General features: G+C 44.0%; 1 protein-coding gene across 3 annotated transcripts in view; it reads left to right on the plus strand.

Moving 5' to 3' along the window:
- The window catches only part of Frmd4a (FERM domain containing 4A), a 288,498-nt gene that overhangs the window by 167,126 nt on the left and 95,231 nt on the right, over window positions 1-26,141 (plus strand). For all 3 annotated transcript variants that reach the window (XM_071599955.1, XM_027928637.2, XM_071599956.1), the window contains exons 4-7: window positions 1,584-1,676; window positions 10,279-10,363; window positions 24,244-24,300; window positions 25,137-25,159. In XM_071599955.1, coding sequence (XP_071456056.1) covers window positions 1,584-1,676; window positions 10,279-10,363; window positions 24,244-24,300; window positions 25,137-25,159 — 258 coding nt within the window. The remainder of the gene's footprint in view (window positions 1-1,583; window positions 1,677-10,278; window positions 10,364-24,243; window positions 24,301-25,136; window positions 25,160-26,141) is intronic.

Genomic DNA, 26,141 nt, shown 5'->3' on the forward strand with positions numbered 1-26,141 from the left:
AGACTGGAAAGCACAGCCATGGAGGCGTGCCCAGGAAGGGAGCCAGAAGGGTCAGAGGTCAGCCTGACCCTTCTTCTAGTCCTAATTATCTGTTTGTTTTGTTTTGTTCCCCAAATGGAGATTCCTAGGAAGAGATAGAAGCCTGAGTCCCTCAGGTGGACTCTACTTTGTGGCAGATCCAAATGGCATCCCCATTGCTACAGGTGTTGGCTTAATTAAAAGAGGGAGTCCAAAGACCAATCTTCACATCATGCTTCCGAGGACCTCTCAACCCCACCCCTTACAAATACTGGTTCCTTCCCACCTTTGCGCATGTTAGTCCCTCAGCCTAGAAAGTGATTTCCCTTCCCCTTCACCAGGCCACTTATGCTCTTTCTTCCAGTTTTAGCTCGAAAACCAGGAAGTGCTTCTCCAATCCCCAGACTACATATATGTCCTCATAATGCACGGTCTTACTGCTAATAGTAATTACATAATTAATTATGGAACGAGTCATTGAATGTCTGTCTCAGAAGGATCTGTGTATCACCATGTATCTCTGTGTTTCACTTTTTAAATAGCTTTAATGAACTACAACTGACATACAATAACTACATATATTAAAGTATACAATTGAATAAGTTTAGACATATATCCACATCCATGGAACTGTCCGCACCAGGAAGGCAGTGGACATGTCATTCACTCATCAATACCACCCCCAGGCAACCTCTGTGGTCACTGCCAATTAGTTTGTGTTTTCTAGAGGTTTACTTAAATGGAATCATAAGAGTCTACACTTTTTTAAAATCAGACTTCTTACACTCAGCATAGTTTTTTTGAATATCACCCATGTAGTTGCATATAGCAACAACACGCTCTTCATTGCTGCATAGTATTCCATCATGTGAGTGTATCATGATTCATCTACACACTCCCTTTTTGGCAAACATGCGGTTGTTTTGAGTTTGGGACTGTTTTAGTATCTCTTCAAATATGATGTCTTTGAAGAGACAGTTAAGTCTCTGAATATTTGCATAAGGCACCTATACTGTGTTTGATGGACAAATGCTTTCATTTGGGATGAATATCAAGGAGTGGCGTGGTTAGCTCCTATGGTAGGTGTAAGTTTCATTTTTTAATAAACGATCTACAGAGCACTTTTAACCCCAGGATGTGTGAGGATTGCTAATGGATCTGTCAAGTGAGCTTTGAGTCCTTCAGGAACAAAGGCAGTGGGGGAGAGGAAATCAGGACCGAATGAGTTTGTAGGCAGCAAGCCCCGCCTCCCACTGTCTCGCCCCGCCCCTTACATGTGGCCCCGCCTCCCACTGCCTCACCCCACCCCTTACCTGTGGCCCCGCCTCCCACTATCTCGCCCCGCCCCTTACCTGTGGCCCCGCCTCCCACTGCCTCACCCCGCCCGGATCTGGTGGCCCCGTCAGGTCCCAGATGCACTAGCACTGGATAATTCCTTTGGTTCTTCCATTACTTAGGTGCTAGCAGCGAGGGGACTGCCCACCCTATGTGAGCCACATGCACCCTCACCCAGAACACTGCTGCCACGTGCGGAGCCCTAACCAACTTGTCTCTGTTTTCCTCAGGGGACACCTAAACTGGCTTCAACTAGATCGAAGAGTACTGGAGCACGACTTCCCTAAAAAGTCAGGACCCGTGGTTTTGTACTTTTGTGTCAGGTACGTACACCTGGTATTCACACTTTGGCTTCTCTGTCTTTGTCAGAAAAGTGTGGAAGGATGAAGTGGCTCAGAGGAGGGTGGGTGCAAGCTTGCCTTGTGCGTCACTAAGGATAAAGGTTGTAGTGTAGCTCCGTTCCCAGCGGATGGATGCGTTTGTGGAATAACGATCAAAGCTTTCTTTTGTCGTTTTTTAGGGGTGTGGGGAGAGGGGTCGTGTATCTCATACTAAACCGAGTCCCTCACAGCATGTGTCCGGAACTCTTTTGGTGGCAGTTAGGAGCTCCATAATAAAAGTCATGGTTTTCTTCCCTTCTATCACAAATGCCACTTGAGCCTCTTGAGTTTTTTTTTTTTTTTTTCCCTATCCCAAAGAGGACTAATTAAAACCAGCAGCAAAACACAGGTCAGTGTATGCTGTGGCAAGGGAGGAGAAAGCACAATAAAATGTCAGAAATGGTTGGCATTTTCTGTTCACTAGTCTAAGACGTTTTATTTAATGAGTGCAGAGGAAACGGTTTTTGTGATACAGTGCTTTCAGAGTTAACATTTGCAGAGTCTGAAGACGCAGGACTGATGCCTCTGTTTGCAGCAGGCTGTGGGAAGCTAGAAGGGGGCAAAGTCCGACTCCAAGCTCCCAGACCAACAGCTCTGAGCACCTGGTCTGTGGAGCCACAGGCCCTTTCTGTCTAGAAAGTGGCAACACTAGTGCGAAGCACTGAGGGGTTTTGGGTTTGGTTTGGTTTTCTTGTGCTGGGGCTCCAGCCCAGGGCCTCCCACATGCCAGACAAGTGTTGTACAAATGAGCCACACCCCAGTTTTCAGATACCATCTCTTCCACCCAGTCCACTGAATCTGTGTTCTCTTCTATGCTAACAGACATTCACAAGGAGGATTCAATTAGTTTCCTCCTAAAGAACTGGGTCAGGATTGCAGTTTTCCATATAACCACCCTGAATCCACAAACGGCATTAGAAGAGCCCAAGAGTTAAAGGGTCCATTTAACAGACTGAAGTGGATGACTTTACCTCAGCTGGCAGAGTCAATTCAAACTTGCATTTAATGCCTTTTTGATTTGTTTAACAGCTGTGGACATATCAGAGCTAATCTTAGCCATTTCCATTGCTGATGGGAATGATTTCAATGCCATGTTCTCTTTAGTGGTGCCTACAGTTTCTCAGATTAATGGAAAAGTAACCATAAAAAAGCAAGTTACGCCGGGAGGGGCAGGTGGTGATGGGCAAGGCTGGAGTTGAATTGAAGCAGTTCATTAACCTGTAATGCCAGGAGGATAAATACCTTACTGTGCATCAGCCTCCCCCATCCTCCTGTTTTTTCCATAATTTCCATAAAGGTTGTATTGAACGTCAGACGGTGTACACAGACATTTCAATTTGCACACGATTCTTCACATAGGAAGTGAAAATCTAAAAAGCCACGTATTTTGATTCTGTTTTTCAACAGTTATTCCAGGAATTTTCCAGCTTCAAATCCAGAGGCAAATTTTCATTAGCAGGGTAGTAAGTATCAGTATGTTCAGATGCTGATAAGCTGTCCCATAAGTCCCACCAGCTCACGATTTAATACCATGTACAGTACATATTCAAGTTTTTAACTTTTCACATCACTTTAGCAAAATTATTAGGAGAACCAGGCTATCATAAACTTTTAAAAAATGCTTTTACTAGGGCTAGGGTTGTGTTCAGTGGTAGAACACTCACCCAGCACATGCAAGGCACTGGGTTCCATCCTCAGCACCACATAAAAACAAAGGTATAATGTCCAAGTGAGGTATTATGCTTTTATTAGGTCATTTTAATTATACATACTAGTGGGGGGTTTTGACATAATCATACATGTATGGGTTTAACGTGCCCCATTTCAGTCCCCAGTCCTTACTCTTTCCAGTCTCTCTTCTCTCCTTTATTCTCCTTCTTTACTAGTATTCCTTATGTTTGTTTATTGTTGTTGTTGTTGTTTAAACTGGTATCACCACAAACTTTTACAGAGGGCACATAGTCCTGACTGGGCAAGGATCATGGAAAGGTTCTCCTTAGAAACAATTCTACTAAAAAACAGGGGATTCAAATTTAAAGTGTTTAAGATGGATCAAATGCACAGCTGTGACTCCAGACATCCCTTTGGTTTGCTTTCTCTTACAGGATGCAAAACTAGCCTTAACCAATGCATGATAAGCCAGGGCAACTGAACCTTCTGTGAAGTCCCATGTTTTCTGCTTGTACCAGAAAATAAACAACCAGCAAATGACTTCATGTCTTAAAAAAAAAAAAAAGTCATTTATACTAAACAATGGAATAAAGTGGGGTTCCCTCCTTCTTAGAAAAAAAAAATGTTTCTCTTTCTGGTACTTTTCTTCAGTGTTAGTCAAGAAAATACTGGGCTTTGCTGCATGTTAGTTATTTTTTCCCGAGTGTCTGAAAAGAGATGAGTTCCTGGTGGGTTTGGAGAACTAGACCCTCGCAGGACAGCCTGGGACACTGAGATTGGTGACAGAGGTGATGGTCCCCCAGGTAGTACAGGTTGTTTCATGTCAATCCAGAGGACACAGTGGGAAGCTGCGAACATATAACAGTTGCTTGCAAAAGACAGAACTAGGAAGCAGGGCGACCACAAGACTCAGATATTTTATCTGATCCCCGGCCAGAAATGACCCTCTTGCCATGGGCACTCGTGTTTTTGAGTGGCCAGCAGGAACCTCACAGAACACTCATCAGAAAACATCTCCAAATCCCATTTGAGGATGGGGGCTCTCTGCTATTCTTTCTGCTACCTCCTGGAAGATTACTGCTCCTCTTCGTCTGACAATTGATCTTTCTAGAAGGTCTCAGTTTCTATGTCCGGGTCCCTCCTAGACCATTCCACCTGAGTTCTTCCGATTTAGCCTTCCAAAGCCAGTGTCATTACCAGCCCACTCCTCCTCTCTTTTCCCCAGATCTTCTGTGGTCCCCAAAGATCTGTGGGTCTTTGTTCACTGCCTCCCGTAGGCTGCAGGTACTCTTTCCCTCGCTCCTCTTCTGCCAATTCTTACATGCTCGGATTCTCTGTTCTGCTTCCAAACTCTTCCTCTGCCCTGTCCTCCTGTCCATCCTTCCTCACTGCTGTTCTGAGGCTTTCATCTGCTGCCCCCGGACAGCTGGCCCCTTGGTACTGGCCAGAGGATCCTGGCACTGCCCTGAGTTCCCATTCTTCACCTCTCTGAGCAGCAGTACAACCAAACACCAATTGTCTGTTTTCTGCCAGAGGAGCCAGATTCTCCACCTGGGCATATATATTCTCCAGTTTTACCTTGATTTTCAGCCTGAGAAAAATTCTCTGTTTGTAACTTGGTTCCTGTCTAGGGCTGCTCACAGGTGTTTCTTCCAAAGGAGTGGTAAGGCAAACTATCTTCATCCAAGTCCCAGACCTTGGAGGAGATTTGGGTCCATAAAAGAGCTTCTGCCCCCATTGGGTGATTTTCCTCGACCTTCCCCATCCTGTCTCACCTTTGCCCTTTGCTCTGCTCACAATTTCCTGTTGTTCTGCATCTCAGAGAGCTCTATATCCCTCCCTTGTGCTCCATGCACACCCTCTCTGCTGCAATTGGGGCCTCATAAACCTCTCCTGGACTTCAACTTTCTTTGTTCAGCTTTGCCTCTGCTCTTGGGTCCTGCCTATTCTCCCCTGCACATCTTTCTAGAATTCTCATCTGATCCTTGCTCACAAATTTTTTCTGGCTTCCCATTATCCTTGGGGAGGTGGGGAGCATAGCCTAAGCAAGCTCTGTCCAGTCTGACTTCTCCCAGCTGTCCAGCCTCATTGTCCCTTGTGTCACCTCAGCCCATACATGACCAAGAACACCTTCACCCATAGCCATCGTTTAGTGCTATAAGACAATTCTAAAAATGGGAGAAAATGACTCTCATATTGACCAGGCAAGCTTAAGTAATAGACAAAGTAAAAAATAAGGAAAATAGAGGTACACACAAGGAAATCTGTGTATGATTTTTTGTAGGCACAAGTTTGTGCTCAGAATGATTCCCACATGTCAGGGCTGTTCCTTTAATCATGTGTTCTTTACCAAGTATCCCTGAAGTCCTGGTCATCTACCCTGTTTGTAGAAAAATTAACAGATTAGATTTGCCTCCTCAACTTTGATTTCACAAACAATAAACTAAAGTGAGCAATAGGAAAGAAAGACCGAGAGGAGAGTCCAGGAGGCTTTTATCTGAAAGAGAGGATGTTACAGCCACTGTGGCTTTGACTGTCAGTGTCCCCATTGCTGATGTCCTCCTAGCTACAGCAGTAGCTACTTCCTGTCTCTCACAAAAATAGTGATGGCATAGATCTAAAATGAAGAGGCTGTTAACCAGAACTTGCTGAGTGTCCCAGTTAATATTAAAGGCCATTGCAAGTCTAAACACCAAGAGTCCTCAGCTGTAGAAGCTCACAGCTTTTCATTTGCTCTTTTCTGCTACCCCAAGTTAGCATTCCAAATATGACATTTGTGTTCATTATGCAATGAAATCACTGGGCCATTTAATTAACACTTGCTGTAAATATTCAATGATTCCCAAATGCCAAGGGGTGGCTGTGAGAGGGAAGGGGAGGAGCGGGGACGGCAGGGGAGACCAGGCTGATGTCAGCTGGCTAGACAGAGATCAGCCATCACAGTCAGAAGCTTCCAGGAGTTCCACAAGGTGCTGAGACTCCCCAAGGCTGCAGAGCCTATGGGGTGTTTAATACGCTTGAACCCGTGGACAAAGAACATAGACTTCTCTCTGCATCAGACTATGATCAAATATTCTCTGGCGGGGATCATCTGAGCTAGCAGGGGTGTGACATGGCTCATGGGGCTCAGGGATCATCTGGTGCTAGGTTTGCTCTCGTGTCGAGGGGGTTTCTCCCTTCAACTCAAAAGGAAGCCCCAAGGCTCGGTGCTGCTACATGCATCAAAGAACCGACATTAAGATGAAGGTTTTGTTGTTTATCAGGTACCATGAGGACAACAGATCAGGAGGTGACTGGTGTTGAAAAAGTAGTTTGTCACAGCTCCCAGGAGGAGGGGGCATGCTCCATCACGACATGCAGGGCCCCCTGGGGAAGCACTAGAGCCTGTAGTTGGGGGTAGGGAAAGAGAGGAAAATGCTGGTAACAGGCTTTATTGAGGCTTCTGTGGGAAGGAACAGGTGATGGGGGTAAGCAGGCTCAGGTTTGGCTAGAATGAACGAGTTCAGTGGGCTCTGGGATTGTCCCTAGTTATCCCTGAAGTAGTCAAGGCAGGCAAATAGTGGCCCTGGGTATGAAGCTGATGGGGCTGCGGGGAGGTGTGGACTGTGGTTTGTTTTGTGGGTTGCTTGAGAGTCGCAGTTCTTACTGTCTGTAAGAAGTGGCCTACCCTGGGCGGGACAGCCCCTCTAGTGTCAGCAAGGTCCCAGATGCCAAAGTATCATAAAGACGTGGCTAATCCAGAGTGAACTTGAAACCATGCATGCAGACCCTCTGCATCTAAGACCCAGCCTTCAATTCCCTGGGTTTACCCAAAGACCCAGATTTGTCTTTGTGAGCCTGCTTCTTGAGGAAGCCTCTGGCCTGTCCCCGCCCAGGAAAAGGAAGTGCAACATCGCCACCTACTGTCCAAGAGGGGGATCAAGGACAAAGCTCTCCTGAAAGTGTGGAAAAGAACCACATTTTTACAAAAACTGTTGCATCCAAACCATGAACGCTCCCCATTTGCCCAAGTCTCCTCTCCCTGGTGCCTGCTTGTGTGTGAATGGAGACATCTCAGACCTTTTTTTTTTTCTCCAGGTTTTTTTTCCCCTCCACAGTTTCCTGGAGCGGATGGAAAGTTCAGGATGAGTTAAATGTCCAAGGTTACTGAATAAGAGTATGACGGGTCCGTTGCTACCAGGGTTTTCCCGGCGGTTGTCTTGGTGATAAGGTTAACAGGAAAGCTCTCTCCACTTCCTGTCAAGAGGCGGGTTTTTTTCTGTATCTCAGAATATGCTTGTTATTTCCTCTTCCTTCTCTGCCTCTCAAAACCAGATGGCAGGAGGTCGGTGGAAGTGAGTGCTGTCTCCAGAGACATCATCAGGGCCTCCTTGTTTGAGTTTTCCATTGTAAGAGTTGAAAGGAAAAGACAAGTGTTATGTTTTCATAAACTACTATTCAAGAGAAAATTGAGGCTGGGAGTGTGTGCCCAGAATGTCATCAATACTGAATTCTCAAAGTAAAACAAGTAGGATAAATGGAATTGCTTTGGAAATTAAGTGATTTCAGACCATACAGATTTAAACTGAATGTTATTATCATAGTAAGGTTGCTGTCAGCCTCGGGAGGCTCCTGCTACTGTTCTGGTATTAGGACACGTTAAGTCAGTCGCTATTGTAACCACTTTCTCTGTCACCAGTGAGAGCTAGGACAGTGGGGTAATGACGGTCTGTTTGGGGTGTAAATCCCCTCACCTGGGATTGGTGACCACTTGGAAGTCACTTGTTATTTCTTCTCCCTCCTTATTGTCTTCATCACCCTTTTCACTGTCCAGTAGGAACTCCAACCAAAGGCAGAATGGAGAGGGGAAAGTGGAAAGTCTGCATTGACCCCCACTTACTAGGCCCATATTTGTGCCAGGCGCTGTATTTGGGCTTGAGATACAAACATGAACAAACCTGGCCCCAGCCCTGAAGGAGTTGGCAGCCCAGTGAGAAGGCACCCTAGTCATCAGAAGATGACCGGCCCATGGGCAGAGTGTGCGGCAGAGCATCCTGATGTCCTGGGAGCATGGGAGTGGACCATAGTAATTTTGACTCTAAATTTCAAGGATCTGTGATGACTTAATTTTCAAAGCAGTGCCCTATATTTTTATCCCGCCCCTGAGCTCTTCCTCTTCCCTTCCTTTTTTCCACTTAATTTGTTATTTTAACTACCCCCTGTCAAGGGCCCTTTGTAAAGGATACAGGTTTATTTTTGATAATTAAATCCAATTGAACGTATTTTACTTTGAGATGTAAAATTTGTCACTTCATTTCAGTTCTGCATTACTCAAGAACTGAGGGTTGTGAACTTGAGGATTCTTCCGAGACCAGTGCAGACTCTACTACTCAGGGCCCCATGAGCTGAAAAGCACTTGCCTCCAAAGCAGTAGACAGCTGCTCCAGGGCAGGAGGTGATGTGGCCAAGGATCAGTCGGTCCTCTCCTTCCCAGCTTTGCAAGCCTGAGGGTCATCTTGTAATCCTCTGAGACTCTGCAGTCCCTGACATGATGGTGATCATGCTACTCATGTCTGCCGACTGAGAGGACCTACTAATACCTGAAGTTACACTAGATCCACTCACACATTTAAATGAGTCTATACTGAATTCATCACAGCAACCCCCGCACACGTTTGGAAACTGATAGAAGACAGCGTTCACTTAGGGTACAGAAAAGAGGTTTCGACTGTGGGCGTGTCTTGACCTAACCCGTGGATATGTTTCGTTTGCCTTTTACGATGTGGGCTTGTTGGGTTTGCTGCTGCTGTTTTATTGTGGTCTTCCTTTGTATTCGTGTCCAATATTTAAAAAACAGGAGACGTCTCAGATGGAGAAGCATCCACTGAGTCCCACTCTCTTCTTTTAGCCTGGAGAAGAGAAGCCCAGAGAGATTGTGTGACTTGTCCTAAGTATACAAAGCAGGGACTAGATTCCTGGTCTTTGGTCCCCTCCCCAGAATTCTTGTCATCAAATTGTAGCACTGTACTAGAAGACAGAGAGGTTGTTTCTTCTCATTCAGTTCCTTCACCCACTACCTCTTTTGGTCCATCCAGTTTCTAAGAGCCAAGCAGCCAGTGCCTTCCCAGTCTAGTCTGAGGGTTGTCGCACCCACTAAGACTCTTTTTCCCTCTGATAACACTGCATTTAAATCATTTCACCACCCCAGCTCCTATATGCTCAGCATGCGATCCTTAGATAGTACAAGCACATTATCTAGTTAAAGAATTTAATAAACTCCAAAGTCGATATGCAAAGGCACATTTAATGTAAACTTAAATAATGTCAGCATGTTTCAATCTTGAAAAAATCCATAGGCTCCATCCTGATAGGAATTCAATTCTCATTTGGCTTAATATGCATTAATATGTCAGTGCTAAGGACACTTACCACCGTGCTCTGCGTGTGCAGAAATCAAGTCACACTTCACCACCCTTGGGAACGCACATAAGGAGCATTTCAAAGAGAAACGCAACCCCCCCCACACACACACACACCTTATTTGATTAAGCAGAAGAAATCATCTTTTTAAAAATCCATCTCGATGGTCATTAGGTCAAAAAAATATAATGAAATCAAATAACATGAAGAATTGGAAAGCGGTTAAGGAAGGCAAAGTGGAAGGAGACTCAGTCTGCTCTTAGGGAGGGATGGCAAGGGGGCCCATTGTTTGTCTCTGGGGAGGCCCTCAGGCCTGACCAATCTGACCTGCTAGGAACAGACACGAAAAACACTGTTTGCCCACAAAAAAAGAATCAGAGAAAAACACTCGATACCTTCTTACCTCAACTCCAGCAGTCAAGAGAACCATGGGTTTCTGGTCCACTGTGGCTCACGTGCCATTCTCCTCTTTCAGGTTCTACATAGAAAGCATCTCCTACCTGAAGGACAATGCCACCATTGAGCTCTTCTTCCTGAATGCCAAGTCCTGCATCTACAAGGTAGGAACACTCTTCCCCACAGCTTTCCTTCAAAATCTGAAAGCATCATTCAAAGCTAGAGATACCAAGTTGCTCCCCTAAGGTGACTTTATGGATTCAGAGATGTAGTTTATACCTTAATGACTATAAGTAAGTGAGAACTTCATTAAATGAATACCATCGACTAAATAACATGACCCCTTCTCATCCCATTGCCATTCCTGACTCCGTGAAGGTGTTCCTTAACCTCGACCAGATGTTAAAGGTCTTCTTATTGATGGAGACAAAGGAGAACCTAGATGAGAAGGACAAATGTGGTATTGAACTTGGCTCTCCAAAGTATGAACAAACTTATAACCAAATACATGTACATTTGACTATTTTTTCGATGATTAGCTTATCTCCCATGAGACATGAGACAATTCTTTTCTTGAAGCCATAGACACCTACATTTACCATCATGACCTGTGGGATGTGTGTGTGTGTGTGTGTGTGTGTATGTGTGTTTGTGTGTGCGCGCACCTGTGTGGTGTACTAGTGTTGGAACCCAGGGCCTCACAGATACTAGGCAGTGCTCAACTACAGAGCTCCACCCTCAGCCCATGGTAACCACTTCAGGCATTAAAGCACCTTTATTCTAGACCCATTACCCCTCTCATTTGCCCCTGACAGCCCCCACTCTGCTTTTCTATGGATTTGACCACTCTAGGACTTCATATAAGTAGAATCATACAGTATTTGTCCTTTTGTGACTGACGTTTTTTCACTTTGCATAGGTCCTTAAGGTTCATCCATGTGGTAGCATGTGTCAGAATTTCCTTCCCTTTTAAGGGTGAATAATGTCCCATTGCACATAGAGACCACACTTAGTTTATCATCCTTTGTCCATAGATGTATGGGTTTCTTCCACCTTTTGGCTATCACGAACAATGTTGCTATGAACACAGGTCTACAAATATCTCCCCTAGACCCTGTTTAAAATTTGGGGAGCAGGTAGACCCCAGAAGTAAAATTGCTTAACTATAGTTACCGTCTTTTGAGGAACAGTCATACTAGTTTCCATAGAAGGTGTACCAGTTTACATTCCCACCTACATTGCACAAGCGTTCAAGTTTCTCCATATCCCACCAACACTTGTTGTTTTCTGGGGGGTGTGTGTGTGTGTGTGTGTGTGTGTGTATGTGTGTCTTAAATAATAGCCATCCTTATGGTAAGCAGCAATATTTTGTGATTTTGATAATAACTGGTGATACTGAGCATCTTTTCACATGCTTATTACCCATTTATACATCTTTAGAGAAATGTCTACTCAAAAGACACTTGTAATTAAGTGGGACAATCCTTGCACTGCATCCAAATGCCCCCTACGCTGGTAATGTTTCTTTTCATTGGATAACCTCAAATGCCCACCACCTTTCTGGCACACACCCTCTCTTGCAGACCCCACCTAGGTTAAGAACTACTTCAAGAACATGTTTAGAGTAAACACCCATTCCACTGGTTATCCCCAACATGCACATTGTCTTCATTCATTTTTCCATTGCTATCACAAAATACCTGAGACTGTGTAACTTACAAAATATAGAGAGGTTTACTTAGCTCATAGTTCTGGGTATTTAAGACATGGTGCTGACTTCTGCTCAGCTCTGAAGAGGGCCTCATGGTGGATGGCATCACAGTAGTGGAAATGTATGAGACAGTGGTGTGCGGTACATGCAGAAGAGACCAAGCATGTAAGATGGCCTCACTTTATAAGAACCAGCACTCATGAGGACTCATGATTCACCCTTGTGAGATCCAACCCACTCTGCAAGACCAGTGTCAATTCATTCATCCTTCACACATCCCTGTGACCTAATTCCTGTTCAGTAGGCCCCACTTCTTAAAAGTTTCACCACCTCAACACCAGTCAGTCGGTTGAAGTGGCCAGGTCATAGCACAGCCAGGGCCATGCTCTGCCCTCTGGACACGCTGTCCTTTCAATAGAGAGCACCCAAGCAGCACAAAGAACTTCAAATCCAAGTGTGGCTGTTGGCGAGGTGGTCACAGGAGGTATTCAAAGGATTCCAAGGAGATCCTGCAGCCTGTGTTTTTGTATGTAACTTACTCAGGTTTGGGGAGTTGCAACACCCACCAAACTTTAAAACCAAGAGTTGAAATGAGGTACCAGCTTTGGCTTCCCCTTCTGGAAATAAATCAGCACATTCATTGCACAGAGTAGTTCCAGCAAGTGCAAACGTTCAGTGTGACAGAGGGCCTGGCAGTGATCAGATTCAATTCTGTCAAACACCTCACTTGGTGGCAGTTGCTGAGCCAGGACTTAACACTGGGCTCCAACCCAGCACACTCAGACGATAGTATTTTTGGTTTTTGCTGAATGGAGGAAAAAGACACTAACTGCAGCTCCGGGTACTTACGAATTCCTTCCTCTCACCCCATTTTCTCATTATAAAATGGAAATAATAATACTATGCAGATACCTCACAGATTGTAAAAAGCACCTGATAATTTTTTAAATGTGAAAACATTTTTTAAAAGTTGTGAAATTAAAAAGTGAGCACTGTCCACCAGGTGGCAGACTTGAGCTAAAGGAAATGACTGGGGAGCCACTGAAGCCAGGAAATCACTCCCAAGCTGGGCAAGTAGAAAGTTGTCCCAATTGTAGGTGGCAGACACCTGGGTCAAAGCGAGAGGAAACATTTTCGGTTTTGGAGCTGTTCCATCTGTCAGGTCACAGATCCTGAGCTGGAACTGACTCTGGAATTCTTTACAATTTTTAAAAAGAAGAAATTCTCAGATTTCCCATGTGGGAAATGCCTACCGAGTCAGCCACATTTAAAGTCACAGTGCCACAGCATCATCCCTGTTGCTGAGTGGAGGGTGAACATCGTTCGGGAATCCCAGAACTCTCTTCTCAAAAATCCTCATTTGAGCTTGGTCAGGCAAGCAAGAGACCACAAATGACCCAGGGTTAGCTTCTCTAAAGTTTATGCCAGAGACCAAACAGCATCCCAAGACCCCCCATCTCCCTCCCCTGGTCAAAGTAATAGTTCCATTTGCATAAATAAGGTTACAAATGTTTTGTTGTTGTTGTTGTTTGTACCCAGGGGCTTACCCCCACACACACCTTATTTTATGATTTATTTTGAGACAGGGTCTCACTAAATTGTTTAGGGTCCTTTATTGTTATTATTTTTTGAAATGACAGTGGAACGTAATTCTTGTTACACATATAGAGCACAATTTTCATATCTCGGGTTGTAAATATATGTTCATACCAATTTGTGTCTTCATACATGTACTTTGGATAATGATGTCCATCACATTTCACCATCCTTGCTAACCCCCTGCCCCCTCCCTTCCCCTCCCACCCCTCTGCCCTATCTGGGGTTCGTCTATTTCTCCTATGCTCCCCTTCCTACCTCACTATGAGTCAGTCACCTTATACCAGAGAAAACATTCGGCATTTGTTTTTTAGGGATTGGCTAACTTCACTTACCATTATCTTCTCCAACACCATCTATTTACCTGCAAATGCCATGATTTTATTCTCTTTTATTGCTGAGTAATATTCCATTGTGTATATGCCACATTTTTTTTTATCCACTTATCCACTGAAGGACATCTAGGTTGGTTCCATAGTTTAGCTATTGTGAATTGTGCTGCTGTAAACATTGATGTGGCTGTGTCCCTGTAGTATGCTGTTTTTAAGTCCTTTGGGTGTGGACCGTGCTTAGGGTCTTACTAGGTTGCTGAGATGGGTTTCAAACTCACGATCCTCCTGCCTCATCCTCTGGAACTGCTGGGATTACAGACATATGCCACTGCACCTGGCTTTCAAAAAATGGTTTTTACATTCATTTGTTACCTCCTAACCTGTGAGGGGGGTAGAGCAGGAATGATTAACTTTCCAGAGATGGAATCTGGTGAGAGCTCAAGGGAGGGACTCCAAGAGAAAGAACCTGGAAGCAGCGTGACTGGCGGTGCCCTGTTTCCAGCGGTTGAACAGGTAGAAATAGGGAGCCGAGAAGCAGAGTGATCGGGAGTTTAGCTTTTGCTGGGACTGACTCGGCTTCCCTTCCCAGCTCTGTCACTTAGGGAATGCACTAAATGTGAACACCCTCTGTCATGTCTCCAGGTTTGGTCTTCCTCTTTGAACAAAGATATTGCAAGGCCCTATGCTCACCTTCTTGGAAGTACTTAGCCCGGTTAGCCACCTGGAGTCAGCCCTGAGGAGTTTCTGTTGGCTGTCCATCCACATGGCCGCCTGGCCTTCTGAGGCTTTGGAGAGCCCAGGAGACAGGGTCAGCCTCCTGGCCTGTCACAGCTACCCCAGGCTTCTGTTTACCCAGCAGCTTAACACCATCAGCTCCCGCCCTGTCTCTTGGGGATCGATTCCCACAGCATATTAGAATCAAAGTTGTTCAGGTGAAATCAACTGCTATCCCAGCTTCCTCAAAGACCTGCTTCACTCACATTTTAAAATATAAAGATTTATCTTTTATAGGGGCTGGGGTGCAGCTCAGTGGTAGAACTCTCCCCTAGCCTAAGTGAAGTCCTGGCTTTGATTCCCCAACACTAAGGAAAAGAAGTCTTAGTTTTATCAAAATAATATGCTGCATAGTTTTGAAGTTAAATGTTTCTAGAAGGCTTCTGATGAAAATGTGCCCACCTCCTTTCTGACCAGTTTTACCACTGTCAAGATGGTAGTTGTTTCATCTAGAGCTTACCTCTATTTCTAAATAAATGGCCCTTTTGTTCCTGGTTTGTCCATTTTAGGTGGTGAATTCTTTGCAAGATAGATGAGGATTGGGGTGTCCCATACAACCACCCACACTTTCCCTTTTCCCGTTTCTCAATAGGGCAATAACATAATTCTGGGATGAAGCCATAATCATCAGCATGCCATTGTGATGACTGATCCATAGTATCCTGTGGTTCTGCTTCCTTTCTTAGACAACCAGTTGTTGTACCTGGAGGGGTTAATGGCCTTCTTTTACTTGTTGAGTTTCTCTGTATCCTTTGCCCCCCCCCCCCAGAGGATACACAGAAACTAAACAATCCTACAGATTCCCAAATGCATTCCAATATTAATTTCCAATGCAAAGGTAATTCCCCAGTTCTCTCTTTGGTTGGATTTTGGCAGCTGCTGCTGCTGTTGATTTTCCTGGGACCTGCCCCTGGGAATCCTCTGCCCTTCTGCTCCAGCTGAACCTGGCCTCCTTCACAGCTCTCACCCAGGAGCCCCCCAGCCCCCCGTCTTTCCCCACCCCTACACTGTATCGCTTCCTCTGCCTCTTGGATCCTTTTTTCCTTTTTTATTTCCCCCTTTTGGAGAATATTCCCCAGTAAATTCTGAGAAATCATGTATATTATGTAGTGTCAATTGTATAAAATATCCAGGTCCTTGTGAATCTGAAAATGCCTTACCCTCATATCTAATGAATGGTTTGGAGCAGGAATATAGAATGACGATGTCTCTGACTATCAAGTGCTGTTCTGCAGAAGTCCACCGTCCTATCCATTATAGGTGATCTTCCCATCCTAGCGCGCGCACACGTGCACACACACACACACACACACACAATGAGATCTTTCAGGATCTCCTCTATTTCTCTCAATCTGAAATTTCAGAAGTGTGCCTGTTGTGGGCATAATGCTGGGTATTCATGGCACTTTTAGTCTTATTCAGGATATTCGTATATACCGGTCCTTGTACAAGGAGACTTGCACTCTTCAGTTCTGGGGGGGGTCATGTTTGTATTGTTTCTTTACCCGTTGTCCTCTCATTCTGGAGCTGCTGTGCTTCGGGTGCTGGGCACAGCCTCCTGCCCTTATTTCTCACCTCTCCAACTGTCCATCTCTGTCTCTTTGTCCTACTTTCTGGGAGATTTTTGTCAGTATTAATCTCTTCTATAGACGTTTTAACCTTTGCTGTCATCTCCTTAATTCCCAGGAGTTCCTTTGTGTCTCTGATTTTTCCCTTTTCTATATTGTTCTGTTATTGTCTTAGGAACAGCCCCGCTCCTATTGCCCTCATTATTCTAATTATAGTGCATACACTCGGTGTCCTTGCTGCTCCCATCAGTTCTTTCTTTGGCTGTTTGTTTTGATCTCTGTCTTCCCTGTAGGAGGTTTTCCTCAGTTGTCCGATGATTCTGGTGTTTCCACTCATATTCAAGAGTGAGGAGCTTAAAAGCTGCCTGAATGCGGTGAGGGCCGGGGTCCTGGTGCTGTCCCTGTGGAGTGGTCCAGGGGCAAGCTGGTTTTTGCTTGGGGAACCTTGGATACCAGCATCTGATATCTTTTCTCCTTGGCTCCTAATTCCTCCAGGGATGCCCCTTCCCATTCCCACCGGTATATATTCTTTTATATCCAGGATTTGAGGGGAGGGAGTAGCCTGTGCTCCAGATATAGACTTCCTTTTAACAATAGCTTCCTGTTCATCTTCTCTAGAGAACCGAATTTTTGATCTGTTCAACAGCAGCCAGACAAGAAGAGGTGTTTCATTTTGCTTCATTTCATTTTTTTATTTTTCCCAAACCATATATACCATCTCCCCACCTGCTTCTCTACACCAGGAGGCAGAAAAACCATAGAGAATCTCTCTCTCTCACTTTCTCTTCCCTCACGTCTCCCTATTGTCTACAAAAGAGTAGGGCAAGATAATCATAATCTATAAGTCACAGAAATTTAAAGTCTGTCTGTGAAAGTGGGGCTGTAATGATCTGTTTTAAGTGGAAAAGGAAGGAGTGTGGGTGGGTTTATTGACACCCACGTGGCCCCCAACATTTCTGATGTGTTTTAACTCACTACGGTGACAGGTGGGGAATGGAGAGAAAACTTGTGACCAAGGAATGGATAAAACTCATTTGGTAGAAATATGTGTCCAGTTCCATGGAAAAGTTACATGGGAATGCAGCCTGGCCTGAGATGCTTGTGTTCCCTGGGAGGAGGCTTAGGAGACCGCAGAATCATCCTGGCAAACCTTCCCTGGCCTCCTGTCTTCTAGGCCAACCAAAGAGGCCCATCAGTCAGCCCCCATTGCAGGCAGCGCTCCTGTCACCCTAGACAGAGTGACTAGATTCATGTGGACTCCGAGCTCTTCCCCTGTGTCCTGGCTGCTGGATCGAAGTCCACTGGCTCTGAGTTCCACAGTGAGACAGTGAAATTGCTGTCACAGTAACCTCCAGAACTCTTGCAAACAACAAATGTAGGTGTTTCAGTCAGCTTTTTTACTGCTGTGACCAAAGGACCTGAGAAGAACAATTTTAGACGAGGAAAGGTTTATTTGGGGCTCAGGGTTTCAGAGGTCTCAGTCCACAGACAGCCAGCTCCATTCCTCAGGACCCAAGATGGGGCAGAACATCATGGCAGAAGGGTGTGACAGAGGAAAGCAGCTCAGGACATTGTACCAGGAAATAGAGAGAGAGCAAGACCACTCCCCTCACCATGGACAAAATAGAAACCCCAAAGGCATACCCCTATGACCCACCTCCTCCAGCCACAGCCCACCTGCCTTCAGTGACCATAGTTAATCCCTATCAGTGAATCTCGTATTTTAATCATATAGCATTCCACTGCTGAAGCATATTCACCGCACTTAAATTATGCTCAATCTCAATGCTTATCTTGTCCAACAAGGATAACCAAAGAACAAGACCCACAGTTGTCATCTGAAGGCAGACTGAAGTTCACTCCCTTGGGCTGGAGGAAAAGTTGGCATGAACGTTTTCTGAGTGGATTTTTGTGGTCAGCTTCCACAACGTATCCCTGGACTAGGCACACGGACAAGGTTCAGAAAAGTGTTTTTTTAAATTCATTGCTTTCTAAACCTGGGGAGCAAGGATTTGCATATTTCTTGGGGTATTATGATCTGAGCCTACACGCATGCACTGAGAGCAGGTCATGACAGAGAAGGAAAAGCTTAAAATTCCTATTTTGAGTGTGCTGAGGGTCTCACCCAGCCTTCCTTTCTGAAAAGTCTGCATTGGTCTGGGAGTTTCACTTATTATTGGAGTTTAACTAATTATCCTTGGGCTATATTTGCTACTTAAGCCTATGTTATCACTCTTATTGATAATGAAATAAATGGTCTTTTGTCGGAAGATCCTCCAAGAGCTTTGCTAATGAACAGATGACATCATATCATCTGTAGGTGAGAGAAACGAAGCCCAGAATCAAGTCCTACAGGATGGAGAAACCAACATAAATATTAGCCTCAGAATTATAGAACCCTGTTCCTTATCTCTGCCTTTGATTGATGCAGATTTGGTGCATGTATTTGTATGACAGGGAGCAGAAATAAAGATGGACAGGGAGAGACTTTCTTTTTCAGTTCTCTAGAAACAAATCCATATGGACCTGTCATCTTGGCTGTGCCCAGACTTCTAAAAGAGGGATTCCTTGGAATCATAACATGGGGCTGTCTGCAGCGACCAACATGAGAAATCTCTGTGGCACAGAATTAGAGTCGCGGTTCAGCAGGGACAACATGCACTCCTGTGGTCATGAGACAAACATGAAGTGACTTGACTGCTGAAGAGCTGGCAAAGGGCTGAGAAGGAGGGATTGTGCAAGAGCGCAGTAGTCTTATCCTGCACCACAGCCCGTGTTTGCCCAGGAGCAACTTTGTGTAGCATTATGAGTTGTGCAATGAGGCATGGCAGCTACACAAACATGAGAAGGAAGAAGAAGATAGCACGCTAAGCTAAATGCGGCTTGGTGACCCACTTAAACGGTTTACACTGTTTTGTCAGGGTCCTCTACAGAAACAGAACAATAACATACACATGGATACGGTGGAAGACATTTATCATTTGGGGTTGGCACATGTGATTGTAGGCTAAGTCCATGACCTGCCGTCTGCAAGCTGGAGTCCCAGGAAAGCTGTGGGTGTGACTCAGTCCAAGCTCAAAGACTGAGAACCAGGGGAGCCAGTAGGGTAACTACCAGCCAAGAGCAGGAGATGAGATGAGCTGTCTCAGTTCTAATGGCGAGGGATGAGAAAAAAGGAGAAAATTCTCCTTTCCTCTCCCTTTGGTTCTATTTAGGTCCTTAAGGAATTGGACGATGCCCACTCACATTAGGGAGGGTCATCTCCTGAGTCCACTGATTCAAACACAAAGCTCATCCAAGAACACCCCCACAGGCACATTATGTTTAATCTGGGCACCTCATAGACAGTCAAGTTGATGCACTAAATTAGCCCTTATATACATGGTAACCAGTACACACACACACACACCATGCTACCCATCTCTTTTTTAAAAAATATTTTACTAAAGATTCCTGTAGGCACACTAACGTGGCAAAACTGTAGAGTTCGGATTATCTATAGATACCAATGAATGGAAATAAGTAATAAGGCATGTGTTCTCTAGTTTCTAAATCACCTTTATGTCTCATCAAAACCAGTAAAATAAGCAGAAAAGAAGCTATTCTCCCCATTTGACTGATAAGGAAAATGCAACTCAAAGAGGTGACTTATTTGATGTCCCTGAGCTGTTGGGTTGGGACTAGAACATAGAGCTTTGTGAGGACTTTTTAGGTGTTCTGTGGGTGAGGGAGTAAAGATGGCATCTGCAGGTGAGGATAGATTAGGAAAGCCTTGGACCAGCCTTGCAAGGGGTTCTGAGCAGACTTTACAAGAGTCATGCTCACTTACATCATCTCAACCTACCATATGGTTGTTAATTATATTTCACATTATAGTTATCTCAATAATCTTCATGAAAGTTGGAATTTCTATAATACCTGACCATGGGGGAATGCTTTCTATCAGGCTTCTTGAGGGCGTATAAAGACCACCACCAAATACTCCCCACAAACAAAGTATCGGGAAGAACTCAGTTGCCCAGGATGATTGACAAACATCCACCATGCCTTCCTCATGGGGTTCTCCTGGGACCCTTTGGAACACATGGAGGCCCTGTGATGGAAATCTTCCTGAGATCATTGCTAACCATTGTGGGATGATATTTGGTCTCAGGCCTCTTCATTTAGCTTCTTCCTCACCTAGGATGAAACAATGCACAGTGAGAGGAAGTGGACCATCAGCCCACCTTACCCGGGGCATACACATACACACCTGGTCAGGTTTTATCATTCCGTATCATTTTCCAAAGATCAGAGAATGTGGCACATTATTCTATAGTAAGGAAAATAGATGCCCAAAGTGCACAAAAAATGGCCCCAGTGACCAAAAGACATTGCATTCTTTAGCAGCCTGACCCTTTACTAATACCAAGATAAAATTGTCAGGTTTGCCACTACACTGGGTTCCAGGCAAGATTCTAGCTCAGAAAACAAACCTGCAGAAAGCCCTCTTCAAAGGATGCTTGAGAGCACCGGGGGCCGCTGCACAGAGCTGTGGACTGAACAAGCCCAGCCTCTTAATATGGCCAGATGGAGGCTGCCTATAGATCTTCCTTGAAGAGTCTCCTGCCTCCCCTCCCACTTCCCCATTTTATCCTTCCTCAAGGGAAATCTCAGAGCCTCAGGCAAGCAGGGATCTTTGCACACACTCCTTATTGTCTCATTCAGTTTATTTCCTCTGCTTGAGCAGAAACACATGAAAGAAGCCACTTCTGGATTGCCACGGAAGTAAGAGGAGAGAAAGGTAGAGTCAGTCTTTTGAATTTCAATGGCAGCACATTTCTGACAGGAAGACCCCTGGAAACTCCTGTTAACTCCTCTGGGGGAAGTTGGCTTTCAGGTTTTGCAGTACAATGGGAAATTTATGGAGTGGGCAGAAAGTCTAGGGCTTTGTTCCATCGTGGGAATCTTCAGCTAAAACCACCTGGGAAAGGGAGGTGTAAAGGTGAGGGGGGTAACCACAGGAGTTGGGGAGGCACGTGAACAAACTGCAGCAGGGAACTGGGCAGAAAGCACCAGAATATGAAAGTCTTTTCTTAACAATCGGGAGCATGTCTCACCACCATTCCTAGATAGGTTCTTAGACCACCTTTTAGGACTCTGTGTGGATGCACCTGAGGACATCCAAAGAGATGAGTCTTGAACTCAGTTGATACTAAATAGAAATGGGTAATAGTAATGCAGCAGCTCTCCTGTCCACCAGGTTTTCCAGTGTCGGGACACTTAGTTCTTCAATGCTTTTCTCTTATTGGGTACATTTTGACTCTTGCCCTTTGTATTGCCTTTGGTGGGAGATGGTCAAGGTCAGAGAAGGTAAAAGAAAACTTACCCCAGTTAAAGGTGCTAGTTCCCACCTGCCCTGACAGCCAAGGTGAGAGAGAACTTGCATAAATTAGGTTGGACCATTAACTGGTCTACTGTTAGAAGCTTTACTGTGGCTAGTCTGCAGTTAATATTCACCCACACAGCCTCCTGGCACTGCCTAATTGCTGTGTAAAAGAGAAGGCCTTCCCCCTCTTTCACATCCATCCTCCCTCCCACCACAACTAGAGACATTTTCATTTAGCAGGTGAACCAAATGGTGAACTGAAAGCTATGCTTAAACTTTAGGGTTGTTTTCTGATGGTTGGTTGTGAGTTAGTTGCACATTTGATGAGCTTCCAGTGGATGTTAACCATTAACTCGCTGATCATTAGTCGCAGCATAGGTGTAAATGTTTGACAGAAGAGCACACACACAGCAGAATGCTAACAAGTCCCCAGAACGAGTTAGGAAGCCAATCGGTGGGAGAGGAAATGGACATATTAAGAGTAGAAATGATCTGTTATGGAAACGGTGGACAGAGTTTCTGTTAAATCATTTGTCCGCTGTTAAATGATTTACATTCTGATGGGACCTGGTAATCCTAGAACTGCAATTCCAAACATTCCTCCACTTCCCAGACCGACGGTCTGTATCAATTACAGCAGCCATAAAGCTCTTTCAGCTGGTTCAACATAAAGAATTATTGTCCCCCATTTTTCCACATGCTTATTAGTCTCTTAGTCCACATTTCTGGGGTGGTTCAGTAGCAAATATTATTATCCAACTTTGAAATTCCTAGACTTGAAAGAGCCTGAGGATATCCTTCCTTCAAAAGATACAGGATTGCTTCAATACATTGTTTTGAGTTCCATGGGCCAATTCTGGACTCCCTCCCCAAACTGGAAAATCCATGGATCAGAGTTTGTTTTATAATTCAAGTGGAGAGTAAATCTAAAAGATAACTTCAATTATAGATACTGTTCTGAGAATATGTTGGCCAAGACTGAGCCCTTATTGATGTGGGGGAATGCAGGTCCCAGGCAAGGTCATGCATTGTATGGGGAGCTAAGCATTTGTTTCCAGATGCAGTGGGAAATGTCTGTAATCCTAACTGAGGTAGGAGGATCACAAATTTGAGGCCAGTTGGAGCAACTTGGGGAGACCCTGTTCCAAAATAAAAACTAAAAAGGGACGGGGATGTTGCTCAGTGGTAGAGCACCCTGAGTTCAATCCCAAGTACTGAAAGAAAGAAGTCAAGAGTTTGTTTCGAGTTCCATAACTTGACCTTGTGACCTTGGGTAAGCCTCTTCATGATTTTGGATTTCTATTCTCAATAAAACATGGGGCTGAGCTTGGTCTCTAAATCTCTCCTACGTCTAACTCTGTCATCCAGTCACTCACTATAGGATCTGGTGATATTTGGGAAAGAAAAAAAAGATAGATATTTCTACTTAATCTTGACATTGATTAACATTTTTATTATTGTTACACGCCAGTGGAATCCAGATTTCCCTTTGCATCTAACATACGAACTATATATAACAATACAGTATTGTGCACTGAGAAGTTAATTAAGAGGGTAGGTCATGTTAAGTGTTTTACCACACACACCAAGACATCTTTGGAGATGATGGACATGTTCATTACCTTGATCACATTGATGGTATCACAGATGTATGTACATGTTAAGTATGTGTAGTTTTCATATGTGTTTATTCTACCTCAATAAAGCTGTTAAAAAAAAGGTGGACTATAGTTATAGTCATGTGTCACTTAATGCCAGGGATATATTCTGGTAAGTGTACTATTAAGTGATTTTTTTTTTACTGTACAAACATCATACTGTACTTACACAAACTCTGACGGTTGTGACATCATTAGGCGATACAATTTTATGAAATCACCATCGTATATGTGATCCACCATTGACCAAAACATACTTATATAGTGTTTAACTGTATGCATATTTTGAATATGTGTGTATGTGTATATATATATATATATATATACACACACACACACACACAACTGGATTTTTTTAAAAACCCAGAAGTTTATGTTCTTTTTTAAGACCATGTCCCTTGATCACAATTAAGTATTTGGAAGAAGAACTAATAGGACAGAAGCATATTTAGACTAGACTCTATAATAGCTCTGACTGATAGAACCATGATAGAAATGTTCTGTATCTCTGCTACAACATGATAGACACTGGAGACACTGAACCATGAGGCCATGAAAGAAATGTGGCTAGTGCAACTAAGGAACTGTATTTTTAATTTTTTCTAACTTTAATCTTAACATAAGGGGTTAATGCTGTCCCAGTACAACATTTCTTTCAACAGAGCCTTGCTCCTAGTTCTGAAGTAGAATTTACAAAGAAAATTCAATTCGTTATCATGCCACCACATTCCAGTGACTAATCAGATGAACAGGTGGACCACCCATTAATGTCTCATCATGATTTAAAGATGAAGCCTTTGAGGTGACCATATAGGCCCAGGAGCACTGGTCCCTTCTGGCTCAAAGCTGAAAAAACACTGTCAGGGAGTGATGGAGACCAGTAATTCAGAGCAGTGATCTTGGGGACTAAAGACAGTCTATGGGTATTTGAGATTCTGGAAAATCCTCAAATAGGCCAGGTCTCTTTTGAGAGAGATGTCAGAAAGAAGTCATTGTTAAGTTCCAAACTCACCTTCCCTGTTGGGATTCCCTTTCAGGAGCTTATTGATGTCGACAGTGAAGTGGTGTTTGAATTGGCCTCCTATATTTTACAGGTAAGTTGCTCTACAAAAAAGGAAGAGGAAATAAGACTGACCACTCACAGGTGATACTGTTTCCATTATTTGTCTTCCTAAGTTTTTCTAGCTAGAAGCTGGAAGAAGCCATTAGGAATACTGATCCCATGGCAGTAAATAGCAGTTTCTACCATTCCTGAAGTGTTAGCCAACTCTATCACTGTAAAGGAAGCTGTGTGTTTATGAGCCTGGGAGAAACTGAGGTCATTCAATGACCCCATTTTTTTTTCTTTGAAGTTTGGTAACACTCTTCATCCGTGGAGAAAGCCAAGAGAATAGCTAGAATTAATTGCCAAAGACTCGCCCCATCCCCTGGAAAGACAGAAAAATCTTTAGCTTCTGTAAAAAGAGAGAAAGAGAGAGATGGCTTTGAGAGTATTAGCTATAATGATGACAAGGTGAGTTGAAATTGATATCATGAAGTTATTCCATCAACAGATATTTCTAGGACACTGTTAAGTTTCCATGGCTCCTGCCTCTAAGTCTTTGTGTGATGGAGAAATAGTCCACAACACCAAATGGAACAAAAAGTGACATAAGAAGGAGTTCTATCCAGACAGATGCGAAGTTCAGAAACTTTAAACCTGAACAAGTGAGACCAGGACCAAGCTTTGGAAACTTGCCTTTTGTCATTATGAGTCATGTTCTTTATATTTTACCTTCTACAGTTTGGCCTGGTGTCTCATATTCAGGGAGCAAAGGAACTTTTTCCTGCCTCATGGTATTCCTATAGCAAATTGGATGATAACAATGTATTTTAAAGTCTGTGGCTGAATTTTTGTGTCTCACTGATGTTGCATTTTTTTCTTCCACAGGAGGCAAAGGGGGATTTTTCTAGGTGAGTTTACAAACTTTTTTTTGGCTTAAAAAAATGTATTCAAGGGCTGGGATTGTGGCTCAGTGGTAGAGCACTTGCCTAGCATGCGTGAGGCACTGAGTTCGATCCCCAGCACCACATTAAAAAACTAGATTAAAAAAAAAAGATATTGTGTCCATCTACAACTAAAAAATTTTAAAAAATGTATTTAAGGGCTGGGGTTGTGGCTCAGTGGTAGAGCGCTTGCAGCATGTGTGAAACACTGGGTTCGATTCTCAGCACCGCATATAAATAAATAAGTAAAATAAAGGTCCATCAACAACTAAAAAGTATGTTTTTAAAAAATGTATTTGCCTTTCTATTAAAAGAAACTATCCTGCCGGTCCTCTGTAGGAGGACAGTTTGTTTATTAATATTTTATGTTAGCGGTGTGATCCAATTTTCAGCTTGTCAATTGAAGCAGATAGATCAGAAAGAGGAAAGATAGTCCTGGGCTGAGTCCATCCTAAGTGAGAAGTCCTCAGGTTATGTCAAGTTCAGAGTCCAGTGTCACCCATGGTCATTATTCTGGGGTTTGATGGGTTGTTCCAGTGTCTCTGTGAAGCCTGGAATTACTACCCAGGTGTTAATATGGTTGCAGGTAACATGACAGCCCTAACAAGTACGTGGATGTCTTTTTTTTCTCTCAATTTAGTCCCTAATCCTCCAGGGACAAAATGCTGTCCCATAGGGAGATGTCTTTCATAGACAGCATAAATATGCCACTTCAACTGTCCTTCCATGTCAAGATACTGCATTGTAGAAAAAGTAAACAGACATAACTACTTGGGAACCTGGGAATGGCTTCAGTAACCCTGTAGTAAACAAACCTGAACCTTGTCATTCATTCCATAAGCTCCACCCATTGACCAACTTGGCTGAAATCGCCCCACAATCTCTCCTGATCCTTACCAAAGCCTTCCCACAGCAGAGGGTGGTAGCTGTCCACCCTAACAGAATTGAC

Source organism: Marmota flaviventris, chromosome 12 (genome assembly GCF_047511675.1).
Source record: "Marmota flaviventris isolate mMarFla1 chromosome 12, mMarFla1.hap1, whole genome shotgun sequence".
Classification (NCBI taxonomy): domain Eukaryota; kingdom Metazoa; phylum Chordata; class Mammalia; order Rodentia; family Sciuridae; genus Marmota; species Marmota flaviventris.